This window comes from Myodes glareolus, chromosome X, assembly GCF_982192425.1.
Source record: "Myodes glareolus chromosome X, mMyoGla1.1, whole genome shotgun sequence".
Classification (NCBI taxonomy): Eukaryota; Metazoa; Chordata; class Mammalia; order Rodentia; family Cricetidae; genus Myodes; species Myodes glareolus.
The window spans coordinates 81,198,932-81,212,679 of NC_142053.1; the positions used below are offsets into that span (position 1 = coordinate 81,198,932).

Genomic DNA, 13,748 nt, shown 5'->3' on the forward strand with positions numbered 1-13,748 from the left:
TGTGTGCTAGGTTCATCTCAGCAGTTGGGCAAAGTAGTTTTTTTGAGGGTGTTCACGGCAATCTTTCTGGGGGGTGTGATCTATCAAACTATTTTGATCTGAAGGCAATCCACAGGTTCTCATCTATTGTGAAAACAAAAGAAGAACCTCTTTTCTAAAACAACATATCTTCTGACTCAAATTTGGAAGTAATGTTATCTTTATTATATACATGCTCGTTTAGCTCTTTACTTAGCTCATTAACAGTCAAAAAATTCAAAGGTAACACAACAGTATACATAATTCAGACTCTCTGTGAATTTTCCATTTTTACATGGCTTATTTTTCTTTACTGCTTTCAATCTGTGACTATCTGTAGTCTGTCTCATTAATGGCTTTACCCTTTTATAAAGCATTAACTTTATTTTATGGCTCTCTATACTCTTTTTCTTCTCTCTTCCAAGCCTTCATACATTTATCCAACACTATGACTCCTCTGTATTTGTCTTTATTGCATATCTGCAATTATTTACTGTCCAGTAGCACTGGTTAAAATGCTAAATGTTTCTTAAAACTTAAGCTGCACCATTCATAGGGGAACTATGGAAGTTTCTGCTTGCCTGCCCAGTCTAAAAATTAAGCTGCACCATTATTATGATTTAAATGGTACGTCAACTTGCTCCTCATAGTTCAGCATGCTTGGACTTTGTCGAAGCATAGTCAGAACTGCTTGCGTCTCTGAGCCTTGAACATTGTGCCAGTTCCAGGCACAAAGCTAGTCCATGTTGCCATCAAGCAAGTTGCAGCATGCTGCTCACAAACCCCAACCAAATGCTCTGTCTCTGAAAGAGTTAGAGGTCATGCTCACAGCATAACCCAGAAAACCAGCATTTTTAAATGGCTGCAGATCTTTTTTTGCTTTGACTGAATCAGGAAAATCTCTCTTAAAGGATCTCTGGCAAGCCTCCAGCAAACAGCAAAGAGCTGTGTTAAACTTTGTTTTTTTTTCTTCTCTGTAAATTTTTTTTCAAGCCCTCTCAGCATTTACGTGGATTTAGTTGGCCATGTGGAAGCCAATTTCTTGCAGGGAGGCTGCTTGCTCATCCTGGCTGCTCAGAATCGAAATAATCACACAGAAAATGTTAAGTTGGGAGCATAGAACCCCAGCCCCTCACATCTATCAAAGACTTAAGAATTGTATTGGTCTGGACTCCAAATCCCAGCAGGCCAGGTCCTGACCCCTCCCTGGGGGGATCAGTACCACTCCCACAGAATATTTAAGTGAACTCCCAAAAGAGGAACACGTGGTCTCTATCCTCCCCCCCCCCCCCCCCGTTCTGTGGTCATGTTTGTGGCCTTCCGTTTCACCCTCAGGGCAATCCGAGAGTGGAAGAATCCAATTAAACCTGGAAATTTCTTAATTTGGCTTGTTTTGATTTGGTTTGATTGGAATTTTGCATCGGCAGAGAGTTCACGTTTGGAAAAATTTCTAACAGAAGCTATATTAATTAAAACACTACTTGACCCATTAGCTCTAACTTCTTATTGGCTAACACTTATATCTTAATTTAACCCATTTCTGTTAATCTGTGTATCGCCATGTGGCAGTGGCTTACCAGCAAAGTTTTGACATGTCTCATTCTGGCGGTTCCATGGTGTCTCTCTGACTCTGCCCTTCTTCCTCTCAGCATACAGCCTACTTTTCCCTGCCCATCTACGGTCTGCCTTGCTATAGGTTTGCAGCAGACTCTTTGTTCATTAATGGTAATCACAGCACACAGAGGGCACTCCCACATCACCCCAGCGCCTCCTTGATCCAGAAAGTCTCATTCCTCCCTCTCCAAACACTGCCCTTTCAGAGAATTTACATCAAAGAAAAGCCACCAAAAGCCAGTTCCACATTCTTGTAGGATACAGTGGCTCTTCCCCTGAAGTTACCAGCTGTCCAGTCCCCTCTTAATGCCTTATAATTGGGCACAAACTTAGCTTGTGGCAGACACATCATCACCCCTTGACTACAGGGTACATAAGTGTACTTATGTACAGGGTACATAAGTGTCATGTTTTATTTTGGCCATGTGATTTGTCCTGCCCCTTCTCTTGCCTTGATCTCTGGGGGCCTGGAGAGCTCACCAGAGAGTTTTTTTGGTCCAAAGAAACCTGGTTCTTTACTTTTTCAATACATATTCATCTGGCCTACAGCATGGTAAAGAAATCTATTATTGGGGTACAGAAAACCTATTAGGTCCCTGGCCAGAGTTAACACCAAAGACCATATGCATGTCCTCTGTCTGGGATGCCATCTGAAGCCATCATGATATCTGTTCTGTTGCTGAGGGTCATGTCTATGTCTGTTGTCTTGTTGCAAATCGTATCTGTGTTGATGTCCATGGCCCTTGTTACGTCTGAAGGCCACTCAGATATCCATGGTCAGCACTGAAGCCTGACCGTGTTGATTTCCATGGTCTATGCTGTTGCCAGGGACCACATTGAGGTGGGTGGCCTGGGCTAAAACCAAGGCCATAGTGGGGTAAAGATTGGGACTGTCACTGGGGTCATGTCTGGGTCTGTGGTCCTACTGTATCTGGGATCTCTGTTGATGTTTCAGAGTGGAAGGAGACGGGAAAAAGATCCTTGTAGAAGGAATACAAGCGTGAGACCAACAGGAAACGACTGGAGAAGCAAGGATAGAGGTTGGAGAAGGGGAGCAGGATCAGGAGCATAGCATGCAGGAATCTTGGGCCTATGGGGGGGACTTGTTTGTTTTGTGTGGCAAAATATATTTTAGGCATTAAGAAGCATAAGGTGTCACATATCCTCAACTTAAACATATTTTTGTATAAAGCAGCCCACGGACATTTGGAAATTAGGCATCAAATTGTAAGTATTCCTTTTCTAAGTCCATTCTGAGACGTGGGAAACTGAGTTTAGCATCCACCATAATAGACTTTAGGGCACAAAAAACAGAGGGGAGTGAGAAATTCTTTAACAGTATGTTTCTTAATAAAGGAATCCTAGAAAGACAAAGGAGGCCCTAGTCCCCTGGAGCAAGGCAGATCTTTATTCTGGTCAGATTGGGACCTTAGCAAGGCAGCATTTAGTACATCACCTAGAATTCTATGACTCCCAGGGCCTCTAATAGTCAAGCTTGTAGTCATGGGCCTCTAAAGGCAATGACTTGGAACTCAGAATTTACCTAGACAAGCCAATCTTAGCCTGGCAGGTTGTATGTGAAGGGGGGGGGGGTGTTTTGCCAAAATGTAACCCTGGGCCGGTGAGAAAAACAATCCCCTTGGTGGGACCACCAGATGAAAAGTTTTTGCAGCCCAATAAATATCCCCACCAACACAATAATCCAAATCACACCAAATAAAACCGAATTAGAAAAAGCCCAAGTTTAATGGATACCAATGCTCCCAGGGAGGCAGGGGAAGGAAGACCAGAAAAACATTTATTTGTTCTCGGGGTTGCTGTTTCAATACAATGTGGGAGTGGTTTTGAGCATCTCTGAGGAGGGTTTACCATTTGGCGGGCTTTTTTTGGAGGTGGAGTACGGACTGAGGCAATGCCCAAGGGAGGGAAATGGGAATGAAACGTTCACATAAACATTCCAGACTCTTTGGTTATATGGATGCCAGGGGCTGGGGTGAAGCCTTAACCCAAACAATCCAGAGGGCGCCAAGGCAAAACTGCATGCTACAGTCATGCTCGGTAAGGTGTAAGAGTCTCTATTTGGTGTGGTACATGTTTTGAAGACATTAACCGGCATACAGAGTGGCTAAGGCTTGGAACAAGTGGTAGGGTCAGAGTCCCAGAAGAGAGACCATTGGGGAAGGTGTAGCCAGTTACAGTGAAGACCTGAGTAGTGTTTCTTACCAATGTTTTATTGTTTATTTATTCACATACACAGGCCTAGACACAAACTGAAACATCTCATGTGTCCACAATGCAGGTATTAAGTACAGCAGTGCCCAGGCACATACACCATCACAAAACAAATGCAAACACTGGCAATACCAACCCATGCAGAATCCCACCAATGGGCGGGCCATATTATCATGTTACCTACACAACATACATTAAAATGTGCTAGCTTCCAAAGGAACAAGGGATGGAGGTACAAAACATAGTATGTAAGCCAAGGAACTGATGTACATTATGAAAAGAGTCTGAAGGCTTATGAAACGCCTGAAGGCTTATAAAGCACATGTAAGCATTCCAGACAGGAATTGTACAACTTATAAACTACTCAGTGCTCGAACAAACCTGCACCCCCTTCTCTGGGCCCTTAAGCTCAAGAGGGAGGTGCAGGCCGGATTCCCAGTAGGAAGCGAGAGGGAGCCAGCCAGTGGATCCCAGTCACAAGGAGGGGCTGGGAGGCTTCACTGCTCCAACTCATGCAAGACCTGAAGGGAGAAAGGATGAGATGAGGACCACCTAAGGATCACAAATCCCCGAATCCCTTTCCTGACTCGCTCCCCTTTCTTCTTTGTCTCCCGTAATTGAAGATTTGTCACTGACACATGTGGATGGACAGACATATTCCTGCCTGGATTCCCCACCTCCAGCCTCACATTCCCTCCTCATTCCTCCATCACCGACCACCAACCTATTCCAGTCAAGCTCATGGTCTCTAATATAACCTTCCTGATGTCAGGAAAGCTCTTTGGATTTCCGTTACCCAGGTCCCTGGCCTAGATGTGCATGCACAGACGTGTGTGTGTGTGTGTGTGTGTGTGTGTGTGTGTGTAAGAAAGAGAGAGAGAAGGAGACAGAGACCGAGAGAAGAGGGGGAACACACACTGGTGTTGTTTCAGAGTAAGTGCTGGTATGGGAAAGTCAGAGTATGGCCTGGGGTATCAGTCTTTCCCTTCCTGTTTAAAGGTTGCTTTGAGACCTGTTTGAGGGCTCTAACAGAAACATGGTGGTTTAAATGAGGCAAACAAAAACCTCTAAATATTTTCCTTCTGTGGTTCCTCGCCATGTTTTAGGATGCTTGACTTTAAAACTGCTGTTTGAGGTGCTGACTTGAAGCTTGTGAAAAACTGTCAGATGAGTTTTGGCTTGGGATTTAGGCGGTACTCCTGACACTTGAGACGTGGCCCTAAACATACTTCTGCCATTTTTCACTCCATATCTCTGTGATGCAGCATCCTCGGCACTGACGACAGATAATAAATTAAAAGTACCAATCCACTCGGAAAAATGTGGAAGATACTTTGTGCCCCACAGTGTCCAATTTTGGGTTAAGATTTAACTCTTTGGGCAAAATTAAACAAGCACGTCCATTTCCTTGGCATTCACATTTATCTTTAATAAATGGGAAATTACATGTACACCAAGGACTAGTATTGAATTAAATTTCTTTATAGTTTATTGTCTGTAAATGTTTTGCTTGTGTGTGGGTCCTATAAACATTTCTTCAGTTGGAAAGGGGTTTCAAGACAGGAAGCTTCGAGAAGCCCTGGCCTAGGATTCCTCTCCCACCCTTGCCAGAGCCCTGTGATCAGTCAGCCACCTCTCCAGCTTCACCGTGACCCTTCCATTCCAGCAGGTCTGTCCAGGGTGGCTGCCTCCTACACTCCCTAGGCCCCATTTGCCTCTGTGCTCGACAGTGTCCAGCCTTGCTTTCCAGACACCCTAGACGTTTAATTGGCTTCTCAGCTCATGAGGCCCTTGCCCTCTGGGTGGGCCATTAGAGATTTGGTGGCAAAATACACCTTGAGGAGGAACCCAGGCTGCGCATCTGGACTGAGATTCGCCCTGAGACCAGAGACTATATATATCTCCTTCCATGTATGTCTTCTACAGACCACTACGGTATGCAGTAGAATGGGGCCACGGGGCCTGGGTGAGGAAGCAGGATCCTGGCTTATTCTATTTCTTCCATGTAACATGCGGCCCGCCCTGGGGCAAGTGCCTGCAACCCCCAAGAGCCTCGGTCTCCTTCTCTCTCTGGACATCAGGACACCAGCCGGTTGCTGGTGAGCACAAAACTAGAGGAGCTGGGCATTCTCTGAGCAATCCTCAAGTGCCCTCTCTGAAGTCTGCTCCAGACGTCTGGGGTACCCTGCCCCAAGTCATTCAAGCTACCAACTTACCCCCTTGTGCCCAGCTATGACCAACTTGCCACAGAGCCTCCCATCTCCCACCCATCTCCACCCCATGGTCCTGTTGAAGAAGCCAGCTACCTGGTTAGCTGTGGGTCTGGCGCCAGGTCCAAGAAGAGTTCTTCAGAGTCATCAGGGCCGCGGCAGCCTCCAGTATCTCCTCACACTCGAAGGTGGCAGAAACCGAGGCCTGGTCAGGGGCAACGGGGCCCTGTAGAGAAACAGGTGTGAGGAGAACAGGAGCTGGGCACCCACCACCTCTTCTCAGAAGTACAAATGCCCTTTCAGTGCCCAGCTGCTCCCAAACCCCTGGGCGGTCTGCTCGACACATCCACTTAGCTCCTCCTGCCCAACATTCTGGAGCCCAAACTTCTCTGCAGGGACCTGTGGCTCTGGTGGATGATACTCCATGGAGGAACATGGCAGGGGGGTCAGATCCGTGCATCTGGAAACAAGAGGTGAGGGGATTAAACACTTGGATGGGTGGGCAGCACCGATACTTTGAGACTGACAAGGTTTCTGCAGTACCAGAAGGTAGGCGTCTGAAGGACTGTGGGAGACCTTAGACACCATGGCTTGGGCATGCCCTTTGTCCTGCACAGCCTGTTTTCCTTTCCACACCCCGTCTGACACGTTTTTTCCTGAGACATTAATTGTTACAAGCCCTTTTTAATTCTCTCCCAGATACACATTGAGGAAGACATCAGGGAACCACCAGTTTTTGCATTTTGATCTGCAAAGTCCCTGCAGAGATATGGTGGCCTTCTCTTTTCGGGGACTGGCTCTTGCCAGCATGACCCTAGGTTTCACCAGGACCTTCTGTCTCACCCATCTGTAGCCATGTAGAGAAGCAGTGCCCACGTGTTGAAGGCCCACTGTGTGGCAGGCCTTGCGCCGGTGCTTTCTTCAGTGGGAGAGGTATAGGAAGCTTTTGACAAAATGCCCACTAGGAAATGCATGCTTGGAAAATAAAGCCACATGTACCAAGTCTCTGGAGTGGGAACTGTCAAATCCGGAGAGGATCCTGTCCTTGCCCCCACGGCCTGACAAGTAGCCTTCTCCTTCCCACAATCATCCCCTTCCTGCTTCTCCTACTGCAGCAATCCCGGGGCTGGACACACACTGACAGGAGACACAGCCGGCTCCATGGTCCCTCTCTACTCACGGGTCGGACACGGCAAAAGCCTCATGGACCACCATGGAAGGCAAAGCAATCAACCGCTGGCCCAATGTCGTTGTCATGTAGGGCGCAGGTGAAAATGCTGGGGGCCAGCAGAGGAACGGAGGCCCTTGGGAGCTCTCCTGCAGAGACATGGACCACGGGGATTGGGTTCCGGGCCAGCCAGGAAGAGAAGGGCTGGGCAAATTTTAGGCTGAGGGCAGGTACCCAGGATGTCAGGGCTCTGAGGAGCCTGCAGAACCCCACTCCAATCTCAGCATGGTCTACCGGCACTGAGGAGACCGAGGCCCAAGGGGAAGTGACCTTTCCCAGGGCCACACACAAGGCTGTGTGCTGACCAAGTGTTAGAGGTGGAAGCCCTGACTTTAAGACACAGCTGAAAGGGACTTGACAGTGAAAGGCAGGAGCCGCCCACTCTAGCAACAGATTCTCCTTACCTCCTGGGGGCTTGTGAGGGGCAGGACTTCAGGCTGGCTTACAGTGTTCTCATTCTCAGCTGTAAAAAGACCACCAATTCCTTCCCGCTGGCTGCCTGCCAGCCTCTCCCGCAGATACTCACCACCATTCTGAGAACTCCTCACAATGGACCTGCGCAAAGAGCCCACCCCAAATCTCTGCTTCCTGAAAACTAGTGCTGCTATCATTGATACCATGTCTTCTACCTGGGGCACTGAGGTCCAGGGTGTACTCGCTCAGGGTCACACTGCAGTTCTCAGACAGACAGGGCTGGCTACATAGTTACTCACGCTGCACTTCCCTCCAATCAAACCCAGCCTCCCTCCCCAGCCAAGGACACTCACTGTGACCTCTTGCTTTGGCAGAGGACTTCTTGCCCTGACAGAGGGGTTTGCCGGCTACAGCCCTAGTCGTCCTTAGTAGTCGAACCTGTCTTCTCTTTAGCAGTGCACCATGCACCTTCCTCTCAGAACCCAGAGCAGGCAGGGCCTCGCTGTGCTCCCTACAGTAGGGGTATGGAGGACTCCTGTTAATTTTGTGCAAAGGGGGCCCGACCGCCTCCCCAACTCACACAGGATACCCAAAAGGAGGCAGCACACCTGAGACACTCAAAGACCTGAGAGTGTGAGGAATGCAATTCTCACCTGGCTTGGGTCCTGGTGGCACAACAGTGGCCTCTGCCGGGGTGGTTGGCATGTCCTCTGAGGCCAGATTCGATTCCCAGTGGGGCTCCAGTCTCGTTCCCCATGTTACATTCCAAGTTGGGGGGCGAGAAGCAGACATTCACTTGGTTGCTTTGATCCACGGTTCTGGGGTGAAGAGCAGAAATGCCACTGTACTCCCACGGCCACTGCACCTCCATGAGCATCCCGCATGCTGCTGTATCCCCATGTGCAGAGGGAGCCTGACCCTCTGAGCCCCAGTCTAGACACCATACTCACGAGGCGGCGGGTTACTCACCTGGTCTGGGCCCTGGTACCACAGGTGGCACCTCTGCCTCGGCGGCTTGCACGTCCTCTGAGGCCAGGACCAATGACCAGTGGGGCTCCAGTCTCGTTCCCCATGTTACATTCCAAGTTGGAGGGCCAGAAGTGGACACCCACTTTGCTTTTTGGTTCCATGGTTCTGGGGTGGAGAGCAGAAACCCCACTATACCTCCATGGCCCCTGTATCCCCATGAGTATCCCCCATGCCATGTATCCCCAAGTGCAGAGGGAACCTGACCCTCTCCCCAGCCTAGACACCACACTCACGAGGAGGCGGCTCACTCACCTGGCCTGGGTCCTGGTGGCACATCTGTGGCCTCTGCCACGGTGGCTTGCAGGCCCTCTGAGGCCAGGACCGACGACCAGTGGGGCTCCAGTCTCGTTCTCCATGCTGCATTCCGTGTTGTGGGGCCAGAAGCACACATCCACTTTGTCTTTTTGTTCCATAGGTCTGGGGTGGAGAGCCGAAATGCCACTGTACCGCCAACGCCACTGCATTGGCCCGTGTATTCCCCAGACCAGTGTATCTCCACTTGCAAAGCAAGCCGTACCCCCTCCCCTACCTAGACACCATAGGCACAAGAAGGCGGGTTTCTCACCTGGCCTGGGTTCTGGTGGTAGAACTGCGGCCTCTGCCACAGCGGCTTGCACGTCCTCTGAGGCCAGGACAAAAGACCAGTGGGGCTCCAGTCTCGTTCCCCATGTTACATTCCGAGTCGGAGGGCACACTGACAACATCCACTTCGTCTTGCTGTTCCATGGTTCTGGGGTGGAGAGCAGAAATACCACTGGATCCCCATGGCCTAGGAGTAGCTGCTTTTTCCAATGAAAATGGGAACATTATGATGTTAGGGAGAAACCTGGTGCCAGGAAAACTTCCAGGAATCCACAAGGATCACCCTAGCTAAGACTCCTAGCAATAGTGGAGAGGGTGCCTGATCTGGCCTCCCCTCAGAACCAGATTGATAGCCGTCCTAATTGTCATCATAGAAACTTCATCCAGTAACTGATGGAAGCAGATGCAGAGATCCACAGCCAAGCCCTGGGCTGAGCTCTGGGAGTCCAGAGGAGGAGGGGATTATATGAGCAAGGTGTGTGTGAGGGGTCAAGATCATGATGGGAAAACCCATAGAGACTGTGATCCTAGCTTGTGGGAGTCCGCAGTCACCAGACCAACAGCTAGGGGGCCGGCACGGGGCCGACCTAGTCCCTCTGCATGTGGGGGACAGTTGTGTAGCTTGGTCTGCACGTAGGACCCCTAGCCGTGGGACCAGGATCTGTCACTAGCACATAAGCTGGCTCTTTGGAAACTATTCGCTATAATGGGCTACCTCACTCAGCCTTGATGCAAGGCAGAGGGACTTGTTCCTGCCTCAACTTGTTGGGCCACGTTTTGTTGACTCCCATGGGAGGATTTACACTTTCTGAGGAGTGAATTGGGGTGGGTAGAAAGAGGTGATGGTAGGGAGTGGGAGGAGAGGAGGAAGGGGAGACTATGGTTGGTATGCAAAATAAATTTTAAAATGTAGTAAAAATTTTGGAAAGAAAAAGAGTAACTGCTCTTATCTCAGCAAAAAGAAAATAAGACAAAGCAAAGCAAACGAATAAACAAACAAAAATAACCCCTCTCCGGTGGCTAGAATCTTCTCCAACAGGCTCCCCAATAGTACTACTACTACTACCAATTTGTCCTGCCATGGTTTCCCTTGGCCTTTGTCTCCCTTTTGTGCTTACAGAGTCTCCACCCTCACCAGGATGTCCTCTCACCCACCACCTCCCCTCACCATCACCCCCAAGAATGTCTTGGCATTGGCTCCTTTACAGGGTAGATCGCCTCAGACTCACAATGCACTCACACAGGAAGAATGCACAGGAAGCCTCAGGACTCCCTCGGCGATCACACCAAAGCCCAGAAGCTGACAGCTGTCTTCCCAGGTGCCCTCCATCCCTTCACTCCCCACATGGGAAAACATTCACCAGGCACTCAGTAGTCTCATGGACGCCCTGCGTTCAATTTCCTTTCATTCTCCCTTCAAGTTTCCCTCACAGCACACTTTAATCTTTATTACCACCTTGCTCTCCCTTTCAACCGATTATCCTTTTGTCCCGCAGACCACTCCCACACCTGCCCATGAAATCAAACTGTCTTTCTGAAGGCAGCAGACACGGGAGTCATACCTACCCATCAACCTGGGGTAGCGGGGCTATCACGACTGAGGGCAACTCGAGCTAACTAGTGAGATGCTGGGTTTCACACAAACAGTAGTCTCGCGAATTCCATCCAGATCTCTCTCAGTTACATTCTTTTACCCTTTCTTTTTTTCCGAGCATTCTACACGGGACAGACGTTTTCTGAAGCCCATGCAGAGAACCGGTCCCTGACCTAGCCCAAAGACAAACTATGCGGCAGACTCAGCCTTCTGTCGGCTCCACACAGGCCCTCTTCTTTCGCCAAACCCACATTCTCTCCCCAGTTGTACACCAGTCTTGCAGACGCGCCTCAACACTTCGAAGGTTGGGACCCAGTTATGGCTCCTTCTCTTCCCTCACACCCTCTCCCTGCCTCAACGGTTCTGCGGCGATTGCCAGACTGCCAGGCGACCTGGAGATAGGTGCTCTCTGACGGTGTCGGGCCAAGGCCCGTGGGGCCTGGGCACAGCCTGTGTGGGTAGAGGGGCCTGGTTGAGGTGAGGAGCCGTCGTCCAGGATGTCGCCATCTCCAGCAGGCTTCGCGCCTAAAGAGGCCTAGAGCTGAGGGAAATAGGCACCTTAGCGTGAGGGAGAGAAAAAGAAAAAGGCACAGAAGAATAGGAAGGTCATACTTAGAGAAACTCGCCAGCCCTTCAGAAAAAGGGGCTTGAGCCCCCGAGAGAAACGGCAGCTCTGTTCTTCGATCCTCTCTCCTCAGTCCTCGGTGGCGACTGGGCGGTATTTGGCTCCACCCACCGCCTTGCCACAGAGGCCAATGAGCTTCCAGCACGTCCCTTGAAACCCGCCCCCTGGTTGCTGCTCTGTGAACCACTTCCGCCAACAGGGCAGGTGGGGCCTGTAGGCTCTAGTGGTTAGGAGTGCTCACTTAGCTGGTCCTGCCTTTAGCCCGGGAGGAACAAATTAAGGTTTGCACTCTCTAGTGGTGGTTCTAAAAAAATCGCTTCCATTTGGTGATGGGTGTCTCTGCATGTGCCTGCCTGAGGTGTGCATGCAGTTTCAGTAGTAGGTCTCCTCGCTAAACTGTAATTTGCCCTTTCAAAGTCCAGCGTGCAAGCTTGTCGTGGACGGCCATCCGTCCTCACATCTTGTTTTCTCTTTCAGCAGTAGCCATCGTAAAACCCTCAGAGAACACTTGCACGTCTGGGAACGCTCTTCCCTCTGCCTTGTTTGAGACTGTCTCTGAGCTCTCTTTCCTGTTCCAGGGATAAATCCCACGGTTTCTCTTCTAGTTCTACACTGACAAAGGTTTTTGCTTCTTTGTTTGCTTGCTCCTTTGTTTGCTTGTCAGTCCATTGCAGGACACGATGTCTGCTAGGAAACATTCCTAATTCTTGTTCCACAGACCCAAATGTAACTTGCCTCTTCCTTTTCTTTTGTTCTCCCATGTGTATGTGAGTTCTCGAACGTCAGTTCCCCAGTACACTCTCGGCAGTGAAGACTTCAGACTGCATTTCCTTTGATTCTGGGGACGAATTAAGAGGGAGCAGGTTATCCACAGACTACCTGGCCTTCCTATTCATCGGGTCAGGACGCCTCTCCCTGTGGCTCTGTCATATTTTGAATGCCCCACTTTATGTTTTTAGTTTTCTCTTTTGTACATTCTATCTGGTACACCTTGTGTCGTTCTTATCCCAGAACACATTAGAGTAGCGTCCCTCTCCTGTCTGATATCTGCTTGGCAGGAAAAACTTCACTTGATTTTAACTGACAGTCATACACTGGATCTTTCCAACTGGTGCACCGTTCCAAAAGTCAGCCACCACATTGAATCCATTATATTACAGCACACACACACACACACACACACACACACACACACTCACTCACTCACTCAAGTTCTGAGTCTTTTCTGTGCCTCTCACTCAATTAAAAGCAGATACGTTTTGTGGCTTTTGTTGTTGCTGTTTTCAGGGTTATCGTGGCTCCACAGAAGGCAGTCTAATAAGGTTTAAGGATGGGGATAGAGGGCCTTGTTTGAGTTGTTGCCGCTGTTAGTAAGATGTTACCAACATTCTCAGATGAAAAAACTTTTTTTCCAGCTCTCCCTTTCTGTAGTCACTTTCAAAGCCTCTCCTTCATCCGTGCACCTCCGAGTAGCCCTACTTCCTTTCCTGTCCATCTCCCTCTCTTCTTTGCTTACTACACTCGTTCATTCCTTCCTTTCTTGCTTTTTCCTTGCCCGTTTCTTTAAAAGATTGATGAACATCCCTCGAGCAGGTCACAAAGATCTGTTAAAAAATCCATTAATGCACTGTGCCCGCCTGGGAGCACTTGTGACTCTACTTGCTCTTTTGTGAACACAGCATATGACACAGCATATGAATCTACAAATAAGAATTTGTAGATTCTTCCCAATATTGCCAGCTAAGCTTACTTTTAATTGAAAAGAAGTGTGTACCACCGGGGTTAGCATATGCTTTGGTATATTCTAAAATTACGCACACACTGCTATTTACACTCTAGAACAAGCAACTGCATGAGTTAGCAGCACACACCTCCTTCTCAAGTCCCCTTCCATCCCCAGAAGTCTCATCTGAACTGAGCTTTGTTCTCCTGGCCAAGAACTTTTAAGAATGCAATAGAATCGAACAGCTATGGGAGATTACCTTCTATATACCAGGAATTTTTGTCTGATCCACGCTTGCCTAGCATGTCAGTTTATTTCCTTCCTGGGGGACACTGCCATGATGTTTCTTTCCCCTACACTTACTTCCACAGACTTAAAGGACTGAACTCAAAAGTCTCTGCTACTCATGGACAGCTTCAACTTTTGGAAACTGTGCTTCAGTTCATCAGTCACTTTGAGGTCCTCTATTGTGTGTGGCA

At 49.0% G+C, this 13,748-nt stretch overlaps 1 protein-coding gene and 1 long non-coding RNA gene across 2 annotated transcripts; both read right to left on the minus strand.

Moving 5' to 3' along the window:
- Positions 1-3,842: 3,842 nt before the first annotated feature.
- LOC148117383 (doublesex- and mab-3-related transcription factor C1-like) lies at positions 3,843-8,799 on the minus strand. The gene is made up of 8 exons (XM_087903168.1): positions 8,686-8,799; positions 8,370-8,534; positions 8,070-8,227; positions 7,707-7,765; positions 7,255-7,391; positions 6,474-6,534; positions 6,171-6,300; positions 3,843-4,385 (listed from the first exon to the last, which is right to left on the minus strand). Exons 1-7 carry the CDS (start codon positions 8,787-8,789, stop codon positions 6,175-6,177), a joined length of 810 nt encoding a protein of 269 aa, XP_087759294.1. The 5' UTR covers positions 8,790-8,799; the 3' UTR covers positions 3,843-4,385; positions 6,171-6,174.
- A 229-nt stretch (positions 8,800-9,028) lies between these two features.
- LOC146889234 (uncharacterized) lies at positions 9,029-11,648 on the minus strand. Its single transcript, XR_015737079.1, has 3 exons — positions 11,534-11,648; positions 9,311-9,475; positions 9,029-9,162 (listed from the first exon to the last, which is right to left on the minus strand). It is a non-coding gene; the product is annotated as an uncharacterized LOC146889234 (long non-coding RNA).
- Positions 11,649-13,748: the final 2,100 nt, after the last annotated feature.

Excerpts from the sequence above, each read along its gene's own strand:
- LOC148117383 (XM_087903168.1), bottom strand. The coding sequence starts at position 8,789 with ATGGGGAACGAGACTGGAGCCCCACTGGTCATTGGTCCTGGCCTCAGA. Across the intron at positions 8,535-8,685 it reads GGTACCAGGGCCCAGACCAG|AACCGTGGATCAAAGCAACC; the intron begins GTGAGTAACCCG and ends TCTTCACCCCAG. Across the intron at positions 6,535-7,254 it reads GCTTTTGCCGTGTCCGACCC|ATGCACGGATCTGACCCCCC; the intron begins GTGAGTAGAGAG and ends TCTTGTTTCCAG.